The sequence below is a fragment of the Dermochelys coriacea genome, chromosome 17, assembly GCF_009764565.3.
Source record: "Dermochelys coriacea isolate rDerCor1 chromosome 17, rDerCor1.pri.v4, whole genome shotgun sequence".
Lineage (NCBI taxonomy): Eukaryota > Metazoa > Chordata > Testudines > Dermochelyidae > Dermochelys > Dermochelys coriacea.
The window spans coordinates 1,387,170-1,411,178 of NC_050084.1; the positions used below are offsets into that span (position 1 = coordinate 1,387,170).

The 24,009-nt window shown below is 52.3% G+C and overlaps 1 protein-coding gene across 1 annotated transcript in view; it reads right to left on the bottom strand.

Annotated features, from left to right (window-relative positions):
- UNC119 (unc-119 lipid binding chaperone) overlaps window positions 1-20,771 on the bottom strand; it is a 40,936-nt gene extending 20,165 nt beyond the window's left edge. The window contains exons 1-2 of the mRNA XM_038376071.2: window positions 20,559-20,771; window positions 2,571-2,684 (exon numbers count right to left, since the gene is read on the bottom strand). Of these exons, the coding sequence (XP_038231999.1) occupies window positions 2,571-2,684; window positions 20,559-20,739 (295 nt within the window). The 5' untranslated portion in view covers window positions 20,740-20,771. The remainder of the gene's footprint in view (window positions 1-2,570; window positions 2,685-20,558) is intronic.
- Window positions 20,772-24,009: the final 3,238 nt, after the last annotated feature.

A 24,009-nucleotide genomic window follows, 5' to 3' on the forward strand; every position in this document is an offset into this window, starting at 1 on the left:
GTGATTTAACAGTGGAAAGTAAGGCCCAGAACAGGAAGAACCACTGGTGCTGCAAGTGTGTTAGCAAAGATACCTATGGGAAGCTTGCACAGCACCTACCCACACTATCCATGCCTAGAGCCAGACATAAGAAGCCTATTACTTTCCATAGCATCAAATTTAGTAACATTTTGAGGGGTTGGGGGAGGAGCAATAAACACACATAATGGGAGCTGACATGCAGAAAAGTCAAGAAATGCTAGATTTCCCAATTCCCATTTTCCTTCTGAGTGGGCACAGACTTGCCGCTTCTGCCACATCTGCTGTTGATTCTGTCCCTTACAGTATTAAGTTTGCCCTGCAGCGAAGCACAGCAAATAGGCCTGCCTGCTACTTCTGAACATCTCCCTCTATTCACTGGCTGCTGGGGAAACTGTTTACAGGTTACTTTCATTCTCTATCACTGAGCAAGTAAGAGCTTTAAATTCAGGGAACAATATTTTAAGTTATTTATATGACTGAAATATAAGGATTTGTTCTTCAGATGTAAACGTTGATCTCAATCCCAGTTGCAAAGTCATGCTGCTACCCAGGGCTGCTCTACCCTGGCAGGGGGAAGGATGGATCTAAGTTACGCCATTTCAGCTACATGAATAATTTAGCTGAAGTCAACGTACTTAGATTTACTTACCACAGTGTCTTCACTGCAGTAGGTCGACTGCTGATGCTCCCCTGTAGACACCGCCTATGCTTCTCACTCCAGGAGAGCTCTCAGTGGTCAATTTATCACATCTTCCTTAGACATGATAAATCAACCCCCACTGGATCAATCACTCCAGAGGTAAGTGTAGGCAAGCCCCCATTAGTGTCCCAACTCTTACACTTCTGTGTCAGTAAAGATTTGAGAGTGTTTGGAGTCACTTTGCTGTCTCCTATAGAGCATAAGAACAGCCACACTGGGTCAGACTACTGGTCCACATAACCCAGCATCCTGTCTTCCAACAGTGACTGGTGCCAGATGCTTCAGAGGAAAAGAAGAGAACATGGCAAATATCGAGTGACCCATCCCGTCATCCAGTCCCAGCTTGTGGCAAGTCAGAGGTTTAGGGACATCTGGAGCATTGGTTGTGTCCCTGACTATCTTGGCTAATAGCCATTGATGAACCTATTCTCCATAAACCTGTCTAATTCTTTTTTGAACCCAGTTATACTTTTGACTGTGGGACACTGAATGAGCCATTTCAGCTCTGTGCTTCAGTTTCTCCATCTGTAACATGAAGAAAAAACTCCATTTCACGTGCAGGGAGACAGAGGTTCAAAGGGACACTTAACATATAAGTCATGCTTCTGTCTGAATTGTCATTATCATTTATGGTTACAAGTAACACCAAAGATTCAACAGAGATTAAACAAACCCTGTGTGTTTCAGTGTGCTTACTTTGTGCCTTTGATAGCACTTCTCAGTTCCTCCTCTACAGACAGAGTCTCCCTTTGGAGAAGCGTCTCTTCACTGCTGCTGCGCAAATGAGAAGCTGATGTCAATCTGAGACTACTGCTTCCGATTACGCTAACCAGTGTCACCAGGACCTTATGCCACCGCTCTCCCATTTACGTGCAGCATCCACCCGTTGCCTCTTGTCACGTAGCGAATTAAGAACACTGTGGAAGGGACTTGCTCTTTTATCACGTCCGTATTGGCACAACGGGCACTGATGAAGGCTAATGCCTAGAGCAGGGAGGGCAAACTATGGCCCAAAGGACGGCTCCGTCTGGCTCAGGGCTTTCAATCCAGCCCGCGGGACTGCCAGCTGCGGTGCAGTGGGGCTAAGGCAGGCTCCCTGCCTGACCTGGCCCCGTGCCACTCCCAGAAGTGGTCGGCTCCATGTCCCTGCAGCCCCTGGAAGGGGAGGGGGGGGACAGAGGGCTCCGTGTGCAGCCCCTGGGGGCGGGGAGGAACAGAGGACTCTGTGCGCTGCCAGGCACCACCCCCCACAGCTCCCTTTGGCCAGGAATGGGGAACTGTGGCCAATGGGCATTTCGCGGGTGTTACCTGCAGGCGAGAGCAGAGGGCAGCGCATGGCAGAGCCACCTGCCCCATCCCACCCCCAGGAGCCACTGTCGGACATGCTGGCCACTTCCGGGGGCAGTGCGGGGCCAGGGCAAGCAGGGAGCCTTCCTTAGCCCCACTGCACGTCCCTGCCACCCCAAAGCTGCTCGAGGTAAGCGGCACCAGGCTGGAGCCTGCACCCCAAACCCCTGCCCTGAGCCCCCTGCCACACCCCTCCTGCACCCCAACCCCCTGCTCTGAGCCCCCTCCCACATGCCACACCCCAACCCCCTGCCCCAGCATACAATTTCCCCACCCAGATGTGGCCCTTGGGCCAAAAAGTTTGCCCACCTCTGGCTTAGAGGCCCAACTTGGATAGGAAGATAATTTTCTTTGAAGTGACTAGATTTCAAGTTGACAGTCTCTCTCTGCTATTTGGGAAGTGCTTGGAGTGAAAGAGGCCGGAGAAAGGCAAAGGTTATTTCTGAAGAAGAGAGGTGTGAAGTGGCATTTGTTTATTTGTGATAACATTCTCTGCACTCACCTGAGGCAGGTGGCTTGGTGATTTCAAACAGTACCGTGCCAGACTCCATGTCTCGGATTTTAAACCTGGTGAAATCTATCTTGTACACATTTTCCTCAGGAGTGCACAAATAATCTGTGGAAGGAAAGCAAATTCAATAAGAAAAGGGTGTGTTGCATTGGCTTGGACTTCAGACTGCTCTCTGGGATCACAACCAGCAGTGGGGGTGGCCAAATGCACCCCAAAAACCCCTTTTCTTTAATACAGAGCTGCAGCCTACAGAGGCTACAATTCCCAGCTTGCAACGCTCCATGTTGATCCAAATGGAAAGATGAAAAGATGGAAAAATGCCTTCTCCCAAGGCATGGAGGAGTCATTACCATGCCCTGACCCTGGCCCTCCACCTTCTGGATCCCTTTTCTTCCAGGGCACTGAAAAGCAGTCAGCATTCGATCAAGCTCTGGCCTTTTCAGTTTAAGAAGTTTTGCCTGATTTTTTTCTAAACCTCCCTCTGGCAGAATGCAAATGCTAAACAGCTTTGCAGGCACTAAGCCGACTTTACCTAAATAGAACAAGTATTCCCAAGACACAATACTGCCTCACCGCGCCATTCACACTAGTCTGGGGGGCGAGTTCTGCTACCTTTTCCTCAGGGCTCATGGAAGCTAATAGCAACCTGCCTGCAGCTATTTTTAACTAGAGGTGGATCTTGACAAGACTGTGGTCTGTTAATGGGGCCCTTTCCCGAGTCAACCACTGCTAACTTCTGTAGCTGGACACCACTCTTTCCAACCCTAGTCTTGCTTTGTCTTGGGACCAATTCCAATCCCCTGCCACTAGACAGCAACTTTACCTTTGTGCAGGGTGTGGGAGGGGAGATCATTGGTCCTGTGGTTACTCTCCATGTTACAGAGGCACAGAGTAAAGGCAGCTCTGAAAACCTATTATATGCTGGAAAAATTTAAATTAATTTAGACCTCCAATATATGTAAGTGAACTTAGCTTGCAAATGCATGAGTGAAGAACAGTGTCTGGGGCATTTCTGAGAACTGTTCTAGAGCAGTGATCCCCAAACTGAGGAGCATGGAGGAATGTTCTCCACCCCCAGGCCAGCTCCAGCTCCTCCTAAATCTCCAGTTCTGCCTTCAGCCCAAGCTCCTCTGCTGAGCTAACTGTGCAGTAATGGCGGGGGGGGGGGGGGGGGGAAACAGATTCCACTACTGGGGGGGGGGAAGTGACAGGAAAAATTTGGGCACAACAGCTCTGAGGTTTGAGCACAACTAGAATTCCTGAGTTCTAATCCCAGGTCATCACTTAGTGGCTGTGCCTGCTTCCCCACTTCTAAAATTGGGATCATATCCACCTCCCAAGAGTGTAGTAAGGGTCAGCTAGCTAAGAACTTATCTACACTTACATTGGGAGGTTTAGGTTGGATATTAGGAAACACTATTTCACTAGGAGGGTAGTGAAACACTGGAATGGGTTACCTGGGGAGATGGTGGAATCTCCATCCTTAGAGGTTTTTAAGGCCAAGCTTGACAAAGCCCGGGTTGGGATGATTTAGTTGGGGTTGGTCCTGCTTTGGGCAGGGGGTGGGACTAGATGACCTCCTGAGGTCTCTTCCAACCCTGATATTCTATGATTCTATGAATGCTGCAGTTGTGCGCTAGTCCATAGTGGAGATTATACCTATGTCGATGGGAGAGCTTCTCCTGTTGGCACTGATACTCCACCTCCTGGAGAGGTGATACCTATGTGGACAGAAGAAGCCCGCCCTCCCTCCCATTGACATACTGCTGTCTACACCAGAGATTAGATCAGAATAACTATGTCGCACAAGGGAGTGGACGAAGTTATATCGACATACGTTTGTAGTGCAGTTTAGACAAAGCCTAACACATGCGAGGGAATTATTGTAGGTTTCAGATAGGAGGAGCGTGCTTTAGAGGAAGCACAAATGAAGTGCTTATACTAACTACTATGTTGGGCAAATCTTTGGACAGAAAGTCACCGGTGTGATTCAAGACACCCCAGTATATTAAGAATGTGTCTTAAATCATGCACATTATGACTAGCAGGACAGAAAGATATCCTATGATCTCTGCACAACAAACTGTACCAGAAGCCAGACCACAAAGCCCTCAGGCTAGGATTTGCAATCACAGGAACTAGATCCCAGCACTCTAGAGCAGAGACAAAGACATGTGTTTGATCATTCCCATGTTGCTAGCCTGTACTATGCATTTAATCTGAGGTTTTGTGTGACTATTTTCAGCTGTTGTGTTACTGAAAATTAATTGCACATTCTGTGCCTTTCCTCTTCCAGGAGCCTCTTTGCAGATGCTCTAACCAGAGAACTGTTTGAGCACTCAACAGCATAAAGAACAGAAGCATTAGACTTGCCCTCCACAGGATTTTACTGCGGGGTGCCATCACCAGCAGATAATGAAAGTTCATAGGAAACGGAGTCCATTAGGGATGCTATTAAGCACAAAACTTTCTGTTGGAATGTGGCAGTGACATTTCCCTCTTAGAGTATCAGTACAGAACAAGCGGAAACACTAACAGCAGCTCTTTGATTGTTGGTTTGGCCAAAATAATTTTCTTCCTATCCAAGACCTGTGCAGAAGCTCAACTATGTCAGTCATTGCTGGTTATCACAAGTCTAGCTGAAGCCCATTACTGAGAGAAGAAACCTATTAAAGCAAAGCATTCTTTCAGCTGCATAAAACCCCACATTTCCTGGTAACTCTTGAGGCAGAGATAGCCCAGCATTTAAAAGCAACACTCCATTCTGGACTCCAACAAGAAAACCCTAAACTTGCATGCGGGGAATGTGTCATGTGAAGATACATGAGGGTTAAGGGTCAGCGCAGGGCCAGGCCAAACTGTTAGCAAGGCTCATCTGGCTGAAACATATTAGGATACTTACGTAAGTTAATTTGTGTCCCATAGGCACAAATTAATATCACTTCTGGAGGCTACTGCTGCCCACTATCAAAGGCTGTGCATCTAATTGCAGAGAGAGGCAGCTGCTTCTGAAAGGTGTAAGAGCCACAGTCAGTAACATGATCAGACCACATGCTCCAGACAAGCAAACTACTTGGTAACAGTCTGGAAGGGGGAGGGGGTGTGATGTGCATCTCTGCAAGTCATGTTTGTCCACAAGTTAATAATTAACTGTTTTTCTTCTGCAGAATTCTTCCCCAGCTAGCACCATGGCAACAGTTATCCCCATCCTAGGCAGCGGTGGTTGCTATAGTAACGGTGTCCGTGGATCATCCAAATGAGAGCAGAGTTATGGGCAAAGAGCTACACAGAAGGCCGAGTGCTGGCTACTCCATCTGTCTGGCACGGAAAAACCTTCACCACCTTTTCCAGCTCCGCGGAGGAAGTCTTTGAAACACCCTCATCTTTACCAGTGCTCTGGTATCTAGCTGGACCACCCCCAGGCAGATTAGCTGCCAGGGAGAAGGTGGGATTTGGTGCAATTGGTAACAGCTTTCCTGCCCTACCCTCTAGAATGGCATTGTCCAGTCTCCTAGCTGGGGGGTGGGGAGACGGACGACACGCAGTTGACGTGGTATCAACTCAGCTCTTCTCAGAGTCTGTACTGAGATATTTGCTTCCTCCAAGTCCTGCTTAGAAACAGGCTCTTTCCCAGCAGCTCCCATTATTAATGATGGAGACACTTGCTAACTGCACAAACACTGCTGCCTCTCCCAAGGTCTGCTGTATTTAAGAACCACCTAGGACATTATGTAAGAAATGTGTTGTCAGAGAAGGAATCCAGCACCTCATGTAAACCACTAGTGAGACCCTACCCTGACCTTCTCTTTACAGATAAATATTTCTACAGAACCAGCAGAAGCCCTGTCCACAGCCTGCAGCCACAGAGTCTGAGCTTCGCTCACCTGCAAGCAGAAGTGTCAGGGTGCCAGAAGACCGAGGTCATATCTAACTAGCCAGGACAGAGCAGCCTCCTCTCTACAGAGGTAGAACTGGAGACTACAGGCTCCAGCCTGGCCTGCTCCATCATGTTGAAGGGGGAGAAACGGCCACAGGCAACTTTGCAGAACACTGTACATTGCATTTGGCCTACAGTCTGACACCCAAGCTGTAGGGTGCTGGCTCTGAGTCATCTACATAAAGTCTTCTCCCTCCTACTTCGTCACTTCTACCAGCTCCACCTCAACCTGTGTAGCTCTACAGGGGGAAGCATCACAAACTGACCAGAATCTCTCATTTATAGACAGTCAGAGAGAAACATCTGCAGTCTCACTGCTGAGCGCTGTCCACAGGTTAAGGACCAAGGACCACAGCTAGAACCAGGCTCCGAGTACAAGGCCATGCTGTAGAACCAGAGGCAGCCCAGGGGACCAGCAGTGCTGTCATCGCCACTAGAACTACAGCTCAACTCCTGCAGCATGGTTCAATCAGCGGCCAGAGCCTGGTAGGAGAGGAAGAGACACTCCTCCGGGGAGCAGCATGAAGTACGCATGTCCCAAAGCCCCATGTCTGAGGATGACAGTAAAATGATCAAACTGCACCAGAACGGGCTTGGTGCTGAGCCAGCGTGAAAGCCCAAAACAACAGGTGGCAGGGTGAAGGGACGCCAGTGGGCCAGGCAGCCCCACAGGGAGGTTTTGTAAGAACAAGCTTTATATAAACTCAGGTAAAACAGAAAATGTTTCTCATTCATGACTTTGCCTCTCCAGAGCCCCACGTACAGGCGAGATACATGGCCTTGGAAAGACAGGGCAGGAACACAGGCATCCAGAGGCTTCTCTTCGGCTGGCAATCCACATGCTCTCAGGATCTCCAGAAACAGAGTCCCATCTCGTCAAAGAACAGTACACATCCAGGAATTCTTCACACAGCTCCTCACAAACTTCAGAGCCAAAATATTTAATTGGAGGCTTCAGTGCCCCCTACCAAAATAAAAGTCTTCGACTCCTTAAAGCCAGTTGTCCATGTATCCTGTCCCGTCTCTGGCATGGTCCATTATTTGGAATGGGACGGGGCAATACGGTTTATGCTCCTATGCCAGCAGCACCTTCTGCCCAAATCGAAAGGGGAAAATCCCCAGGGCACCACGTTCCTGCAGTGTCGGCAGCCTCGTCACTTCCATGTGGGACTTCATTCTGATGTCAAGTGCTGACACAAGAGGAGGTCATGGCGGCTATCAGGAGAAGATGGCCGTTTTCACACAATGTCCTAGGGAATCAGCCCACCACTCTGAGCATCTGCATGTGCACACAGCACAAGAACCTGCACACTGCAACTAGAAGATTGCAGACGGCCAGGAAATACTAGAGTTAGGGGCCCAGCAGCAGTGATAGGCTGACCATGTTGCAGGTCTGACGTGTTTTGGAGGATGCATTTTATGACCCCAATATATTGAGCTGCATATTTAACAAGAAAAGAATCAGCCGTTGTATATGTGCAGCATAGCTGGGCTAATGCTGCTCACTGCATTGCCAGTCTAACGGTACCAACTCAACATTGCATTAGCAGGGTTTTGCACCTAAACTTCTAGCTTTAAAATCCTGAGCTTGTTGGCTTGCGAGGCCTACAGATCCCCAGGCCGTCACCTGCAGAATTTGCAAGCTCCTTTCTCTACAATACATTATACAAGCTCTGCTCGCTTCATAATCAGTAGATAAACTCAAAAAACACAAAATTATAATGGTTTAGAAATAAATGCAGATTGAGTAACACACAGAAGGAGGGGACTGCTCATGCATCAAGCTAACTGGTGTCTTCACACAAGATGAGAGCTTCCAATCTTATCTGCAAGACAATTCAGTAAGTCTTTGCTATATGTAACTGATGAATGGCTAGATACACAAGACAGCCTAGCCACCATCAAACTTCCAGCTGCAAGCTCCTCTCCTTCCTTCTACAGAATAGAGAATAAATAAATCACCGAAAGAGAACTTCAGTGACTTTTGCAGTCCTCCCCCCTTTCCCTGGGAGCAGGGCAAGACTGAAAAATCGCTTTCTGCCTTGCTTAGGAAATGCCAGCAGAGGACGTGCGCGCTCTAGTCTGTAACACACAGATCCTGGTGTAAAGTCAGATGTCAGACATCATTAATGCTGATTTCAGAGTAGCAGCCGTGTTAGTCTGTATTCGCAAAAAGAAAAGGAGTACTTGTGGCACCTTAGAGACCAACAAATTTGTTAGTCTCTAAGGTGCTACAAGTACTCCTTTTCATTAATGCTGAGAGAGCTCTTGCAGTTTTGAGAAGGGAAGCAAAACAACCCCTCTGACGGGAATGAAGGGCATCTGGTGCCATTGCCCCTCCCTGCCCCAATCCCATGCTGGCAACCAATCACCACACGTCAAACCCGAATAGCACTCCTTGAGGCCTGAGTTATAAAATCCTGCACAGGTCACAAGTGAGATTAAATTTGGGGATCTCTTCTTGATCTAATGTGAGTGTTTGTCTTGATTGTTGGTTGGTTCAGTCTGCGTTGAGGAGACGTTCAGACAGCAATAGCAGCTGCTGCTCAATTGCTGGCTCCCTCTAGAACGAGGAAGGGAGAAACACAAAGCACTTGTGAACCAGAGTTCACCTCTGCAGAAGATGCTAGAAGAGGGTGTTCTGCAGGAAAGCCCAAGGCTGCATGGGAGCCAGTGGCAATAGAGGCAGCATTAACTTGTGTCTCTAATGCTACTCTGCACATCAGAACTGCTGGCAGATGAGAAGCCTTGCCTGTATCCAGAAAACCCCCAGAGCAGCATGAGATTTCAGGACCAGGGGTGCAAACCTGGCTCGGTGGAAGGAGATGAGTCAGTTTCACAATGGCAGTTCAATGAAGCACATACACATTGTGAAGCCAAGCAGGGCACAGCTTCAGCATCCCCACTCAGCCAAACCGCTGCAGCAAGCAGAGGAGAGGCACACGTCACTGCCCATCCCAAGGAAGTGAACTTGTTACTCCTTCCCCACCTCACCAGCAGACACTGTCCGGCTCGGGAAACCGACCAAGTGGGGACTGGAACCCTTGCAAGCCTGAAGCGAGTGCGCGGAAGGAGAGCATGTTGTTTTCCTCTTATCTTCAGAAAGACTCAATTCCCCAAATAGTGCATGTGCAAGGGTGGAGACACATATCCTCATTGCACTGAGACAGTGATGGCCTCCTGCTACCCGTTGAGCAGGGCCACCTCATCCCGCATGCCTGGGCCGCAGTGCAGAAAAGGTGACTGAGGACTTTGCACAGAGGACAGGCTACCTGGCATGTTTGTACATCCCAGTGACTAGCGCTAGAGAAGCCTTAGAGCCCCAGGGGGCGCGCCTGGCTCTGGAGGGAGCTCAGTTGGCCAGGCGGTAGATAGAGAACCACTGGTCAAATGTAAGGGCATTCCAAGTGCTTTACACACAGAGACCCATGCTGTCAGTGAGATGGTCCACAAGGGGTGGGTAAAAGCCCCACAAACCACGCTCAGGGCAGCCTAAACATGAATGTCCCCTCTCCCATGGGCGAGCTGAGGATGGGAACTCCAGGGAGAGGGCTTGGATGGAACGACCCCATAGCAGAAGCAAAAAAGCAGGAAAAGATAGATAAGCAGGTGGCTGAAGCATCTGCCTGGGAATGATGCCAGTTACCACGTGGTCCCATCAGAGGGGCAGCCTCATCCCCATCAGAATGCACCTGTCACACGGCCACAACCAGGCACAGCTACCTTCTATCCCTAAGTAGCTAAGAACAAAATGGCAATAGATAAGTTAGTATGTGCAGCTACACGAACACTGCCTGCCCTCACCTCCCCTGGGCAATGGTAACCCTGCTCCTGTTCTCATTTCAAGAGACACACTAAGAGCCCTGACGAGGGCACTTCTACATTCTCTGACAGATTTGTTCCTTTAGTAACTACTCATTTTAGTCAAGTGGGTGCCATAAATTAGCATGAAAGGCCCCGGCTCCCATGTGCAGCCAACTGTGCTGGTGAGAGCATTTCCTCCAGCATGCACTTCTCAGCGGGAGAGGGATGGGATTACACAGCATTCAGTGCCAACAGTCAGGGTGAGAGAGTAGAGAACAAACCTGGGGCCTCAAGATCAGCCAAACAGATGCAATTCTCCCATAAAGCCCTGCAGATCACCAGAGCACACTGGCAGACCGCCTCTATTCCCAGCCTGGTGAAAGGCCACACTGGACTTTGGCATCAGTCTGGCCAGAGCACATTTTATTGGGGCAGCTTCAATGAATTAATGGGGGATCAGGTTGCGGGGGGGGGGAGGGGGAATGCTCCCAGCAACCTCCCAATTAAGATCAGGGCCATGAATTTACAGTGCCCTCCATGGGGGTAAAAGGAAAATCCTCTAGCCTCACCAACACTTATTTATAGGCATCTCAACATTAGAGCATCTGAGCTCAGCTTTGGCAGATTTTATTCTAAGCCTTTAATTGTCCGGGGGTGAGGGAGGGGAAGCAGAGTGCCAAAAGGAGGAGGAAGGTCTTGGAATCTGAGAACGGCCTTTGGCCATACAGACAAGGGAGATAGCAGCACTCACCTGGGGTGAGCCTGTCTTGCCAGCAGAAGCTGGAATTGAGAAGAGGCAGGAACCTCCTGGGTAGCACATGGCTGGTTCCTAACATACTTTAAGAAACCAGGTCAGAGGCTATTTCGAAACCTGCTCCCAAGAGGTAAGCCAGGTGTAAGACGCAGACACAGATGCTGGACTGCTTGGAGCTGGCGATTAGGAGATTATCAGATTGGAGATTCTCAGGAGGAGGAGGGCAAACATAGCACAAACACACTGAACATGCAGGCTGGTGACACAGGGAAAGGCACCTTCTGTCTCCCCACCCCAGAATATCCCCCCCCCCCCGGGAAGGGGATGACTCAGAGCACTGGGGTACTCCTGGCATCCAGAGCAATGCAGCAAAAGAAAGAGGAAAGAAGACTCACCAGATGCAGCAACATTAAAACCCCTTAGAGAAGAGGGCAGGGGAGACCAAGGAGCAAAATCCTAACAAAGCACTGGAGCAAAACAGTGGGTCCTAGGTGGTTCCAAGCCTCTTGTTCTGGCCTGGGCTGAAGGCTGCCCTGTCACTTGATTCTTCTTGAGTTTATGGTCTTGTAGACAAGTGCGCAAACACTGCCCTGTATGGGTATCTCACGCCCTCCACCCCACCCCAAGCCCATAGCAGCCCAGGGAGGGGCGTGTCTCAGTCCCACATGGGGAGGGGAACGTGAGGGAAGAGGAACTGATGGATGTTCTTGGGAAGCGTAGGGGGAAAGGGGATGGAAGAACAGGAGGATTTTGAGAGGAAAGGGAACCAGTGATGTGTCCCAGCTAGCATCATGGTAAGGAGGGTGGCATCATGGTTTCCCAGGGGGACCAAATCCTCACTCTGGCTCCATAAGAGCAGAGCAGCTGCTCCAGGCTTCCTGTGACTGCACGTTTTGTGGCACTACCTGCTTGAGAGTACTCTTGGGCCTGCACTTCTACCAACGTTCCTGCTGCACTCAGTCCTCCCTGGGGTTTGTCTCAGCCCTTCTGCAGCACCATATAATGGCAGCCCAAGAGACCCCCCCCAACCTCTCCAAAAGGCTTTGCCGGCCTTACAGCTACATCTGTTGGACTGTGGACACACCAGGACATGCCAATCTCACCCACGCTGGTTTCGATGGAGGCCCCGAAGACGTAGATTGTGGCATTTCTCGTCCAATCATTTAAGCAGCAAGGCCTTGCCCAGGCAGTGGGCTAGAGTGCACCAGGTGGGGTGAACCGGGCCTAAGGCAGTTTTTGTGCAGGAGACACACTGGTGTGCACTAACACACTACACACCGTGGAGCCAAGCCTCACACACCATTTGGAGGGTGTGTACCGTATTTGTCTGAATAAAAATCCCTTCCCCTGGATTCATAGGTTGAGATCTGTAATGTCTTAGTCCTGCCAGCTTTCACAGAGTCTTCCAGGCTAGAGAAGACAAGCCCTGAATTACTAGTGTAAAGAACCTGCAAGAGAGATCCCCAACCAACCAGACACCACAGTCCCACCCGGGGCCTCTCCCCATGTCACCTCTTCTCCTGTCCCCGCAGACTAAGGATTTCCAAGGGAGCAAGGCTGCATGCACTGCTCTTTCCTACCACTTAGGGCTCATCTTCATTAGAGAAACAGCAACTCACTGACCCTACATCTCAACCCAGGAGTCCCTAAATCATGCCTCAGTCATACTCTGAGCCCTACTGACTCTGCTTGGCTTCCCCAGAGGGGAAATCTGAAGGGACCCCACACTGCGTCACTAGTGCTCTGAGTGAGGATGTTGTGGATAGAGTTCAGGCTCATGCTACGCCAAGCAAGGTATAGCAGTCCTCCAAGAGCTATCCCACAGTGTCCCAGCCACAGCAAAAGGGCCTCTCTGACAAACTAACCTCCACTGCCAATGGTCAGACTGGCCTGACACCACCTCCCTGTATTAGCTGCCCACCAGCATGCAGGTGGGCCTCTGTTACAGGCTTCCTAGAGGTCAAATTGCCTCTCCCAGGAAGACGCTGCCAAGCCAGGCTTGACCACAAGCCCCTTACTCAGACACGGCTCACTGGGAAGGAATGATAGATTAACAAACGAACGAACAGTATGAAAGCAACTCTAGCGACTTGTCATGTTGGAAATATAATTGTCCCCTACTGCCACCACTGCCAGCAACCAGGTTTGCCAGAAAAGTTGCTGCAAAAGACAATGCAGAAGCAGCCCGAACAGCCTCTGATGTGACAAGAACAGAGAGGACGATATTCTACTAACACCACAGAGAATCCATTTTACTGAAGAGTTGGACAACCTTCCAAGTGCCCTTCGGGGCTGCAGTCAGCCAGCCCAACCAATTCATCCTGGGCAAGCTTGGTTTGTTAAACTGACCATAAACCTGCCAGCAGAGACCAGGCAGGCGGAGAGGTGAGTTCGCCTGTCTATTCCATAGACTGCACCATGGCAGCTACCACAGCCACCAATGGATGGTCCCCAAGACAGACAAAGCCTTCGACCTTCACTTGGAAGAGGTGAAATGCTACAGAAGGGAACTAACGGCACCCTGCCTAGATACACATTAGCCCCTGCAACCTGTGTATGCACCAGTCTTCATTATTCCCAGCATCCTGAGCACAGTGAGCTAGGGTGTCCCCCACAGGCATGGACACCTTTCTGGGCAGGCAGCATGGGAAGGGCAGTGCCCTCCTGACTCCTTGGCCAACCCAGGCTGTGTTCCCAGAGCAGGCGTCGGCCCTAGATTTACTGAGGGACATTTCTTCCCCTCCAGCTGCACTTGTAATTAACTGCAATCTGAAATTAGCTTTGCCCTCTCCCTGGTAATCCCAAGTTAATCAGGCTGTAAGGTTTTCCTCTTGTTGTAAGTGTGGCTGTAAGGGCAAGTGACAAATCCTGCTAATAGCAAAGCAAACGCTACACTCGCCTTCTGTTTAATCCATCTAGAGCAATGCCAGAGGTGAGTTCATGGAGGAGACATAGGGCTTTACTAACTGCACCCCTGCGTTTTTCACACAGCCAGCCCTTGACAGCTCTGGTGCAGGTCAAGGCAATGGAACTTGGGGAGAGTTTCACTTTAAGAGGACACAACACACCCGGGAGAGTTTGGACAGCATCTTCCTCCCTGAAGCTTATTAGGGGCAGGGAAACATTGATAAGACAGGCCAGCTGGCTTTCCTGGCTTCTTGCATACATCAGCAGACAGAAGACGCTTCCATGAATTGGAAGCAAGTGTTCCTTTGCCACAGGGTTCACCAAATGTTGTACACAGCACCTCTCACCACAGCTAGCCAGCTGCCCTGAGCCATCTAAAAGATTTACCAGAGTCCCCTTTGGGAGCGGAGACCTCCTTCCACCCGTTTGTGGTTCCATAACAGGGCTCCCACAGTGCACTCACGGCAGGCTCAGCACTAAGCCGGTTTCTAGTATCAGCAGGTATTACTGTGGTAATGGCTGAGTAACCAGCCCGGACGTTGGAGAGAGCAGCTATTCCTCTTACATAAAACCACAGCATTTTAGACACCGAGTTCTGCCAGCTCCACCCCCAAGCTGCCAGCTCCACCACGCCAGCCCCTTCCTGGGGGATATTTCAGTGCCAATCCAAAGGGCACTCAAGTCCGCGGGCTTAGAAGAGCAGCACCATGCATCCTGCATTCAGAATCACGTTTTTCCCAACCCAAGGGCTAGGGATTCTGAGTTCAAAACACTCGAACACAGCAGCTGGGAGAAGTCCTGGGGCCTGCTTCCCGCCCCCAGCATCACAGGACATTAACACTCAGGGCCCTGGAGAACTGGCTCTTCCAGCCTTTGCAGTGGCTGGCAAATTTCATAAGTGCTTCACGAAACCCAGCGAGTCTCTGCACAAAGCAGAATGGCCAGGGGATGAACAAGAAGGGGCATTGTTGGCAATGCGATCACGGAATTCCAGACACGTCGCCTAGTCTCTAAGGCACGTGTCACCGCAGCATCTCAGCACCTAAGCCAGTCTAGCCCATGTTGGGCCTGGACCTGTTAGAACCGGGTTAGCAGAAGACTTCTTAGCCTTGCTCTGCCATAACCAGGATCCGCAGCACAGCAGATGAGTGAATCTCCACAGGGCACAATGGAAGGCCCATGCTTGGACCGGATCTACCCCAGGTTATTCATTCTGATAATGGCTCTGTACCGGGTAAAAGGCTGATGCTCCAAAGTGCTCCAGATGAGGAGGCACTTCAATCATCAAAGGGTTTGACTTATAAAAGCCTGCACAGCCTCTTGCTATAGCCAGCAGTCACCATCCCCACACCCCTGAACTGGACTGCCTGCACTCGGACCAGCGGGCCTCAGGCCTCGCCACTGTCTCGGAGAAACGAGAAGAAACTAAACTGCAAAGCACTGAAGGCGCCGTAGCCCGAGGTACATTTGTAGCAAGGGCTAGGTCAGCGGTTTGAGCATTGGCCTGCTAAACCCAGGGTTGTGAGTTCAATCCTTGAGGGGGCCATTTAGGGATCTGGGGCAAAAATAAGGGACGGTACTTGGTCCTCCTGTGAAGGCAGGGGACTGGACTCAATGACCTTTCAAGCTCTATGAGACAGGTATAGCTCCATATATATGTATGTATGTATATATATATATATACATATATATATATATATATATTTTATATAAAAAATGCCTAATGACAGTGTGTGCTATGATGAGTCAGATCCCAGATCACCGCAGACAGAGCTCCAATGGCCAGACCAACACTGTTTCAAATGGCTTCATGGCAACAGGAACTTAGGCCCTCCAAGGGGTGGAATCAGTGCAGTATTTTTCCCCTCTGGAATCGGGCTAATCATGCCCTCTCCCCCGCCGCCGCTCAACACTCCCCCCAGCAAAGCCACTGCGACTCACACGCATTAACAAACATACGTCACTGGGCCAGAATGGAATTGTTCCTTGCTAGAGTCACTTGTTCTCCTGACCCTGGAGCTCAGGCCGGCAGAGCCCCGTTTGCTGACCTCATTTCTGAGGAGCAACCCCCATTGTCTTGGCCCCTTCCCTGTTTTAGGGCTTGCTGGGCCCATCCCGTATGCCAGGGCCAAGCCAGGCATCACATGAAGGATGGTACCCTGGCTGAGAGCCCCAAGGCCAAGTCACCGCATCCACAGGATATTAACAGAGGGCGGGGTCGGGGGGGGGGGGGGGAGAGGCAGCCTCATGCTTCAGGGTTTAAGTCAGCCACTAACTCCTAGGGGTTAGGCTGAGACCTTCACAGGACAGGTTATCCCATGTCTCTCTACAGGGGGGTGGTTCTTGTACCTTCCTCTGGAGCATCTGGTGACTGGGTAACAGGACACTGGAGGAGACAGACCCCAGTTCAGGTCCAGTCTGGCTACTGCTGCATACGCTGGGCCTGCATGAACGCTGCCCACTTCATGGATTTCCTGGGTTTGGGATTTTCTAAGCCTTACACTAAAACCATGGGAAGAGAGTTCACCTAGTATCTAGAGCCAACTCTGGACTGGGACAAGCACCTAAAGCAACAAGGCTGGTCCAGAGGGCCTAGGGGAGCTTAATTTGAGAACAGCTAGGACAGGAAACAACTGTGAGCACTTGCATTTCATGCTTACCCTAGGAGTGCCAGAGGAGCCCAGAGTAAGTTTCCCTGCCAAACTGGCTCACCTCAAGCAACCTCTGCACCCCACCAGCAGGAAAGGGCTGAGGCTGGAGGAGCTGTCAGCCTCCCTCCCACAGCCAGTGCTCCTTCCCATCCCTGCAGCGCCTTGCACAGGGACACAGGACTGCTAGAATGGCTGGATGTTTTCAGCATCTGTTGAAAAGGAATGGGCCCTGAAAAGCGCTCTTCGAAAAACCATCCCTCTGCACTTCCAGGGGCCTCTCTCTGATTGTTAGCAGCCCCTGCCTGTCTGCTCTGGAACATGCTACTAGTATGCAAGGTTGGGAACCCCTGTGCTGTGCAGGGCCAAGGGAAGCCGATGGGCACAGGGAGAATACGCCCTCTCTACACACTGATGCATGGTGTTGAGACGGGAACATGCACATGGCCCACAGTGCAGCAGGGTCCTGGCACGTGGACACCGTGGGGATGGCAGGGGAACATTCTGCAAAAGTAAAGCTCTCAAGGTCTCCCAGGGACCTGCTCAAGAAGCATCAAGGGACAAGGCCATCGAACGAGGTAACTAAACGGTTTGTTTCTGTCCCATAGTTAGAGAAATGTGGGCTCATCATTCTGTTCCCAGTTTGATATGCAACCTTGGGCAACTAATTAAACTTCCCAACATTGCACTAGGCTGCTAGATCTGGGAGAGAAGAATGCTTTACAAGTGCCAATCTACAGTGGGAAGGATCATTTATGTTAGTGTCAGACTGCAATATATGTTCATGTGTATTCCCTTTAAAACTCTACATGAGAGAGCATGCATGAGCATGTCAACCACAGATACACCCAGACTGGCTACCAAGCAGCAGCGCCAGCGCCAGTTACATGGCCTATCACAAAATACTTTAAATGCTTGTTAAAACACCGGCACACTTATCTGGAGCAACTATACCAGTGTTTGCCAAACCACACAATGTACTTCATCCTCCATGGCACAGCTGCTCTAACCATAGGACACGAGAGGCTGGAAAGTCACCCACAGCACTCCGCCCAAGTGTTGCAGCTGGGCACTGGGGAGGAATCTTTCCCCCAGGGCCGCAAAATCTTAACAGCCACTCCCCAGAGCAGCCTCGAGACCCCTAATGCTCCTCCCGCAAGAGCAGAGGATGTGGGCAGGACCTCTCCTTGCCCCTACCCCCTGCTGCCCAGGAAGCACTCACAGGGGATACACCCCACCCCCTGCACAGCCTCCCAAACCCTACTTCCCCAGAGCCATTGACAACACTCAGGTGCCGTTTTAGCGCCAGACTCTTCAGGGCTCCTGTTCCAAATGCCATCAGCCAGGCACAAGGCTTAGCACGGAATACCAGGGGTAAAGTGGCAGATTCTTGGCATTACAATTTACAACCGAGATCAGTAGCAACGTAGCAGTTGTGAGAAGTGATTGGTTTCATTTCTTGCAAAGAGAGTGAAGCCCACCTGAGCTGGGAAACAGCACACTCTTCCCTGGGATCAGCCTCCAGCAATGCCATCATGAGCCCACTGTGTCCCCCCGTTCTAGGCACAGGTGTGGGGGTGGCCTAGTCCTGCTCCTAGTGGTTCTGCATTATAAACCACTCACACATTGGCACTAGCTGGCCCCAGTGAGGCGGGGCCAGCAGAGGCCAAGGAGACTGAACCCCCAAGTCCCATCACAGCATGCTTGAGGCATGCTGATGGAGAACATAACAGCCTGTTCTTCGGAGAGAAAACGTCAGTCAGCAGCACTAATAATTCAGTACCTTTCCCCAGTTCTAATGGGGGGGGGCTTGCAAATCTGTTCAAGGGGAGACCTGGAAGTACTCCTCTCCCCTCCCCTCAGGCCCCTGCTAGAGAGACCTGCAGCCCCATGGACCCTCTCGGTGCATGGAGGAACAGAAGCTGGGACAGCAGAGACTCCCTTTCACAATCTGTCCCTCCTCTTGCAGCAGCGACCCACCTGGGGTGTGAGGGCTCCCGGCAAAGCCAGCTGTGTGGGAGAGGAGTGTTTAAGCACAGACTATTTATGATAGAACCATAAAATGATTCAGCAGGCTCAGAAAATCCCACCTGAATCTATTTGACGAGACAGTCCTGGGTTAGAAGCTCAGCAAACAGTTTTTCAGTTTCAGCTCCTGCCCCTCTTCCCCACCCCAAGCCGAGTGGAAGATGGGGCAGCCACTCCAGCTGCCCCCGTCCAGAGACCTACGTGCCTACACTTTTCTGCCACTGTAATAAGTTGCAGAAGTGTCCCTAGCCTTGGACTAGCAAGGGCCCCAATTCCACAGCCAGGCAAGCTGATGAGAGGTACCACTGCCACTCAGCAGGACCCAAGGAAGTCCGTCACCCACAGGGCTGGCTCACGTGTGGGCCTCTTGCAAACACAGAAACCAGGCCACTGAGCTTCAGACCAGGGCTGGTCTCCCACACTTGTGTAGCTGGGTGCCGAGCTAAGGAACATGCAGCACAAAGCCACCAGCTTAAACTGTCCCACAGTCTGTCCACTGGGCAGAGGCCCATTGTGCCCCGCCGGAGCGGTCCTCCACCTCGGACAACGCTAAGTGGCCGAAGGACCAGGGCGCTGCTGAATTCGGAGACCTAGCTGGCCCTGCATTTTCAGAGTTCAAGCACCAGGTTGTCAGCCTGTATCAGTCAGTGCCCACTTCTTGAGCAGGCGCTGTCCTGCATAGTGCCGTAGTCCTCAGCCGGCCCACCCAGCGACACAGACCCACAGCGACATGGCCCGCGGGCTGAGCCAGGTGCTGGCAGTAAATAACCACTGGTGGGGGCTGCACCTTGGAGAGGGGCAGCAGAGAACCGATATGGAGCTAGAGAACAGACATGCCATCCAAGGGGTCTCAGACATCCCTCCCCCCCCGTCCCCAACTGCCCAAAGCAGGGGCTCAGCCCAGGCCCAGAACCCAGGGCAGATGAAGAACAAATACTGCGACGACCAGCCCCCTGGCCAGGCAGATCTCAAAGCGAAGGGCCAGGCCCCAGCTGCTGAGACCTTAGGGAACAAGGGGTCACTGGAGCCTGAGCAGAGAGACAGCCCTGACTCCCAGATAGGGAGTGGTGAAGGGGCAGGAGCCCTGGACAAGGGCTGCACCCCTGGTCCACAGACAGACCACTGTGGGAGGGACATACCTCCCGCTTGGAGAGGCTGGTACCCCACGAGGGCAGGGAAAATGGGGGGCTGGGGCCCCTCTCCAAGGGCAGGCTGGGACCCCGAGGGGAAGAGAAGACGGGGGACCGGGGCCCCATGGGGGGGAGATCGGGGCTTCACTGGGGGGGAGGGAAGATCGGGGGGGCCGGGGTCACACGAGGAAGAGGGACGATTGGGGGGCCGCGGCGCCTCTCCAAGGGCAGGCTGGGACCCCGTGGGGGAAGAGAAGACAGGGGGCCGGGGCCCCACGGGGGGGGACAGGGGAGATCGGGGGGCCGGGGCCCCACGGGGGGGGACAGGGGAGATCGGGGGGCCGGGGCGCCTCTCCAAGGGCAGGCTGGGACCCCGTGGGGGAAGAGAAGACAGGGGGCCGGGGCCCCACGGGGGGGGACAGGGGAGATCGGGGGGCCGGGGCCCCACGGGGGGGGACAGGGGAGATCGGGGGGCCGGGGCCCCACGGGGGGGGACAGGGGAGATCGGGGGGCCGGGGCCCCACGGGGGGGGGACAGGGGAGATCGGGGGGCCGGGGCCCCACGGGGGGGGACAGGGGAGATCGGGGGGCCGGGGCGCCTCTCCAAGGGCAGGCTGGGACCCCGTGGGGGAAGAGAAGACAGGGGGCCGGGGCCCCACGGGGGGAGAGGGGAGATCGGGGGGCAGCTCAGAAGCGGGGCCGGGCCCCACGGCGGGACACGGGCCCTCTCTCCCGGGGCCGGGGCCGGGGCCGGGGCCGGGCCCGCACTCACCGCCCGTGATTTTCTGCAGCCCCAGCACGTCCTCGGGGCCGATGAGCGGCTTCCGCAGCAGCTCGTCCTCGGGGCCCGCGGCCGCCGCCGCCCCGCCGCCCTTCTTCACCCTCATGGCCGCGGCCGCGCCGCCGCCCCGCCGGCCGGAGCGAGTGTGGGCGCGGAGAGCGGCCTGGCTCATCCCCCGCCCGCGGCCTCGCCCGGCGCCTTTGCCGGCACAGCCCCCGCGCTGCCGCCGGCTGCGGCCCGGCCGCCTGGCTCCGCCCGCGCGGGGAGGGGCCGCCCCGCCCCGCCCCGCCCCGGGACAGGCCCCGCCAGCGGTGCCAGGAGCCCCGGGGCGCGGCTTTGCCGGAGCCCGTCACCGCAGCGCGGGCGCCGCAGGGCCCGGGCCCGGCCCCGCCCCTGCCCAGGCAGGCCCACGGCCCAGCTGCCTCTCACCCTTGGGCCCCCCCGGCCCGGCCCCGGCCCCGGCCCCGGCCCCGGCCTTCCCCCGACGGCCCTTGGCCCCCTACGCCGTGCGCACAGACCTGGCCCTCTTCGGTCTTCCCTCAAACCCCTGAGAAAGCAGCTACTCCACCCGACCCCCAGCGCGGACCACCCACGTAACGGGCACCCCGGGCGAGAAACACGCGCTTCTCCCCCCGAACTAGAGGTTGCAGCCTTCGCAAAGCCAGCGGGCGAGTCCCCCGTCCTAACCCTGCTCCGAGATCCTGCATGGCACAAGCATCCCGTTCGGCCTTGTGGGGTGTTCGGAGGGGCCTGCAAATCACTGTAGAGCAAAGCGGGATTATACACGGGGAGGATCCACGGGCTTTCTCCAGCTCACAGCCAGCCTCGCACAGCACCTAGCATTGCTATAGCAAAACAGCAGCACCTTCCCCTGTACGCTCAAATGTTCAGAAGGCTGTGAATCAGCTGCAGAAACAAGACGAAAAGAAAAGGAGGATGTGTGGCACCTTAGAGACTAACAAATTTATTTGACAGGTTTCAGAGTAGCAGCCGTGTTAGTCTGTATTCGCAAAAAGAAAAGGAGGACTTGTGGCACCTTAGAGACTAACACATTTATTAGAGCATAAGCTTTCGTGAGCTACAGCTCACTTCATCGGATGCATGCAGTGGAAAATACAGCGGGGAGATTTATATACACAGAGAACATGAAACAATGGGTGTTACCATACACACTGTAACCAGAGCGATCACTTAAGGTGAGATATTACTGAGGGAGCGGGAAGCATTTTGTAGCGATAATCAAGGTGGGCCATTTCCAGCACTTGACAAGAAGGTCTGAGGAACAGTGGTGGGTGGGGAATAAACATGGGGAAATAGTTTTACTTTGTGTAATGACCCATCCACTCCCAGTCTCTTTTCAAGCCTAAATTAATTGTATCCAGTTTGCAAATTAATTCCAATTCAGCAGTCTCTCGTTGGAGTCTAAAAAAGCTGTATTTGCAAATACAGACTAACACGGCTGCTTCTCTGAAACCTGTCATTGGAGTCTGTTTCTGAAGATTTTTTGTTGAAGAATTGCAACTTTTAGGTCTGTAATTGAGTAACCAGGGAGGTCAAAGTGTTCTCCGACTGGTTTTTGAATGTTATAATTCTTGACGTCTGATTTGTGTCCATTTATTCTTTTATGTAGAGACTGTCCTGTTTGACCAATATACATGGCAGAGGGGCATTGCTGGCACATGATGGCATATATATCACATTGGTAGATGTGCAGGTGAACGAGCCTCTGATAGTGTGGCTGATGTGATTTGGCCCTATGATGGTATCCCCTGAATAGATATGTGGACACAGTTGGCAATGGGCATTGTTGCAAGGATAGGTTCCTGGGTTATTGGTTTTGTTGTGTGGTTGCTGGTGAGTATTTGCTTCAGGGTGGGGGGCTGTCTGTAAGCAAGGACTGGCCTGTCTCCCAAGATCTGTGAGAGTGATGGGTCATCCTTTAGGATAAGTTGTAGACAAAGGCTACAGCTTACAGTTAGTGCCTGAGACCTCCCCCCTCCCACAGATTTTATTTTAAGCAGTGGGGAGTTGATGGAATTTTTAATACAGAAACTTTTCTTGTGCTTCTATTTCTCAAAAATCGCTTTATTTAGACCCACCAGGATGCTAGCCCATCTCCTTATTTGAAATTTGATATAGCATAAACTGAAAGCAGAAACAGGCATTCCCTAAAATGTAATAGGAATAATTAAGGTGGATACGTCATGTCAATCTAGACTAGCAGAAGGTGCATGTTTTAAAGAATAAAAAAGAGGTAGTTGCAGGTTAGATATTTCACGGTACACACACTAACACGCTGGCTCCCTTACCAGTTCAGCTAGCCCCAGCACTGGACCTGGCCTGGAGTTAGTTACTATGGATGCAGGGACTGTGTAGGCCACATAGCATCATGCCGCAGTTCAAAAAGCACTTGCTGGTGGTCTGCACTGAAGTGAGGAGTACATGGCCTTGGCTCCTCATTTTCAACAGCTAAATTGTATTAAGCAGCTAGAAGTCTGTTAAAATACTGCCGCTGGGTCAGCTCAATTGGGAGGAGTTAGCTCAGTTCTAGACTAACACCCAACACTTCAGCCTAATGGAAATACACTAAATCACATGCTGATGCAATTCACCCTACCCTCTCCCAGCCTTCCCCATTATGGAAACAGGTGGGGTTGGCTTTTGGCAACAGGGCTTCTCATTCAAAGTAATAACGTCTGAGCCTGGAACATAGCGGACACATGAAAGCTCCCTCCTGCCTGGGATCTTCAGTCCCGTCCAGAGGGTACAGTAAGAGGTGCAGCATGGCAAGATTTGTTTGCAAAACTGGGTGAGGGGACCAGGATGAAACAGCAGGGGGTGGATTGAGGTGGGGGGTAGTGGAATAGCAGGGGGGATCTGGTAGGAGCTGCTGCCTGGGGCTGAAGCCCTGGTGCCCCTCATTACACCTTACTACTCGACAGCGGTAGTCAGGGTATGTCATTAACTTGCCCACATTGCAGCATGGCCGCGGCACCGCTGCTATGGGGAGAGCTCTCCCAGCAATAAAAAATAACCACCCCACCCAAGGCTCCTGGCGATACAGCACTGTCAGTACTGGCGCTTTTCAGCGCTAACACTTTTGTTGCTTGGGGGGGGGGTCACACCCCTGAACGACTGAAGTTTCAGCGTTGAAAGTGGCAGTGTCGACCCAGCCTTAGATAAGTATCATCCCAGACAGCTCTGACCCAACAGCCATGGCTTGAGACACCCAGCCTGCCACAGCTGCTACTTTCCGGGTGAACATGCTGGCTAAGGGAAGCAGACCAGGGTGGATATTGCGGTCAGACAGTATGAGGGGATCTATTTGATGACATGTCAAGAGTTTTTCATGCTAAAAACCAAACCAAGACTCTCTAGTCTAGCGCACAGCTTGGTGCCTCGGAAGTGCCTGCTTTGATCACCCATTTAAAGGAAGCTTAGT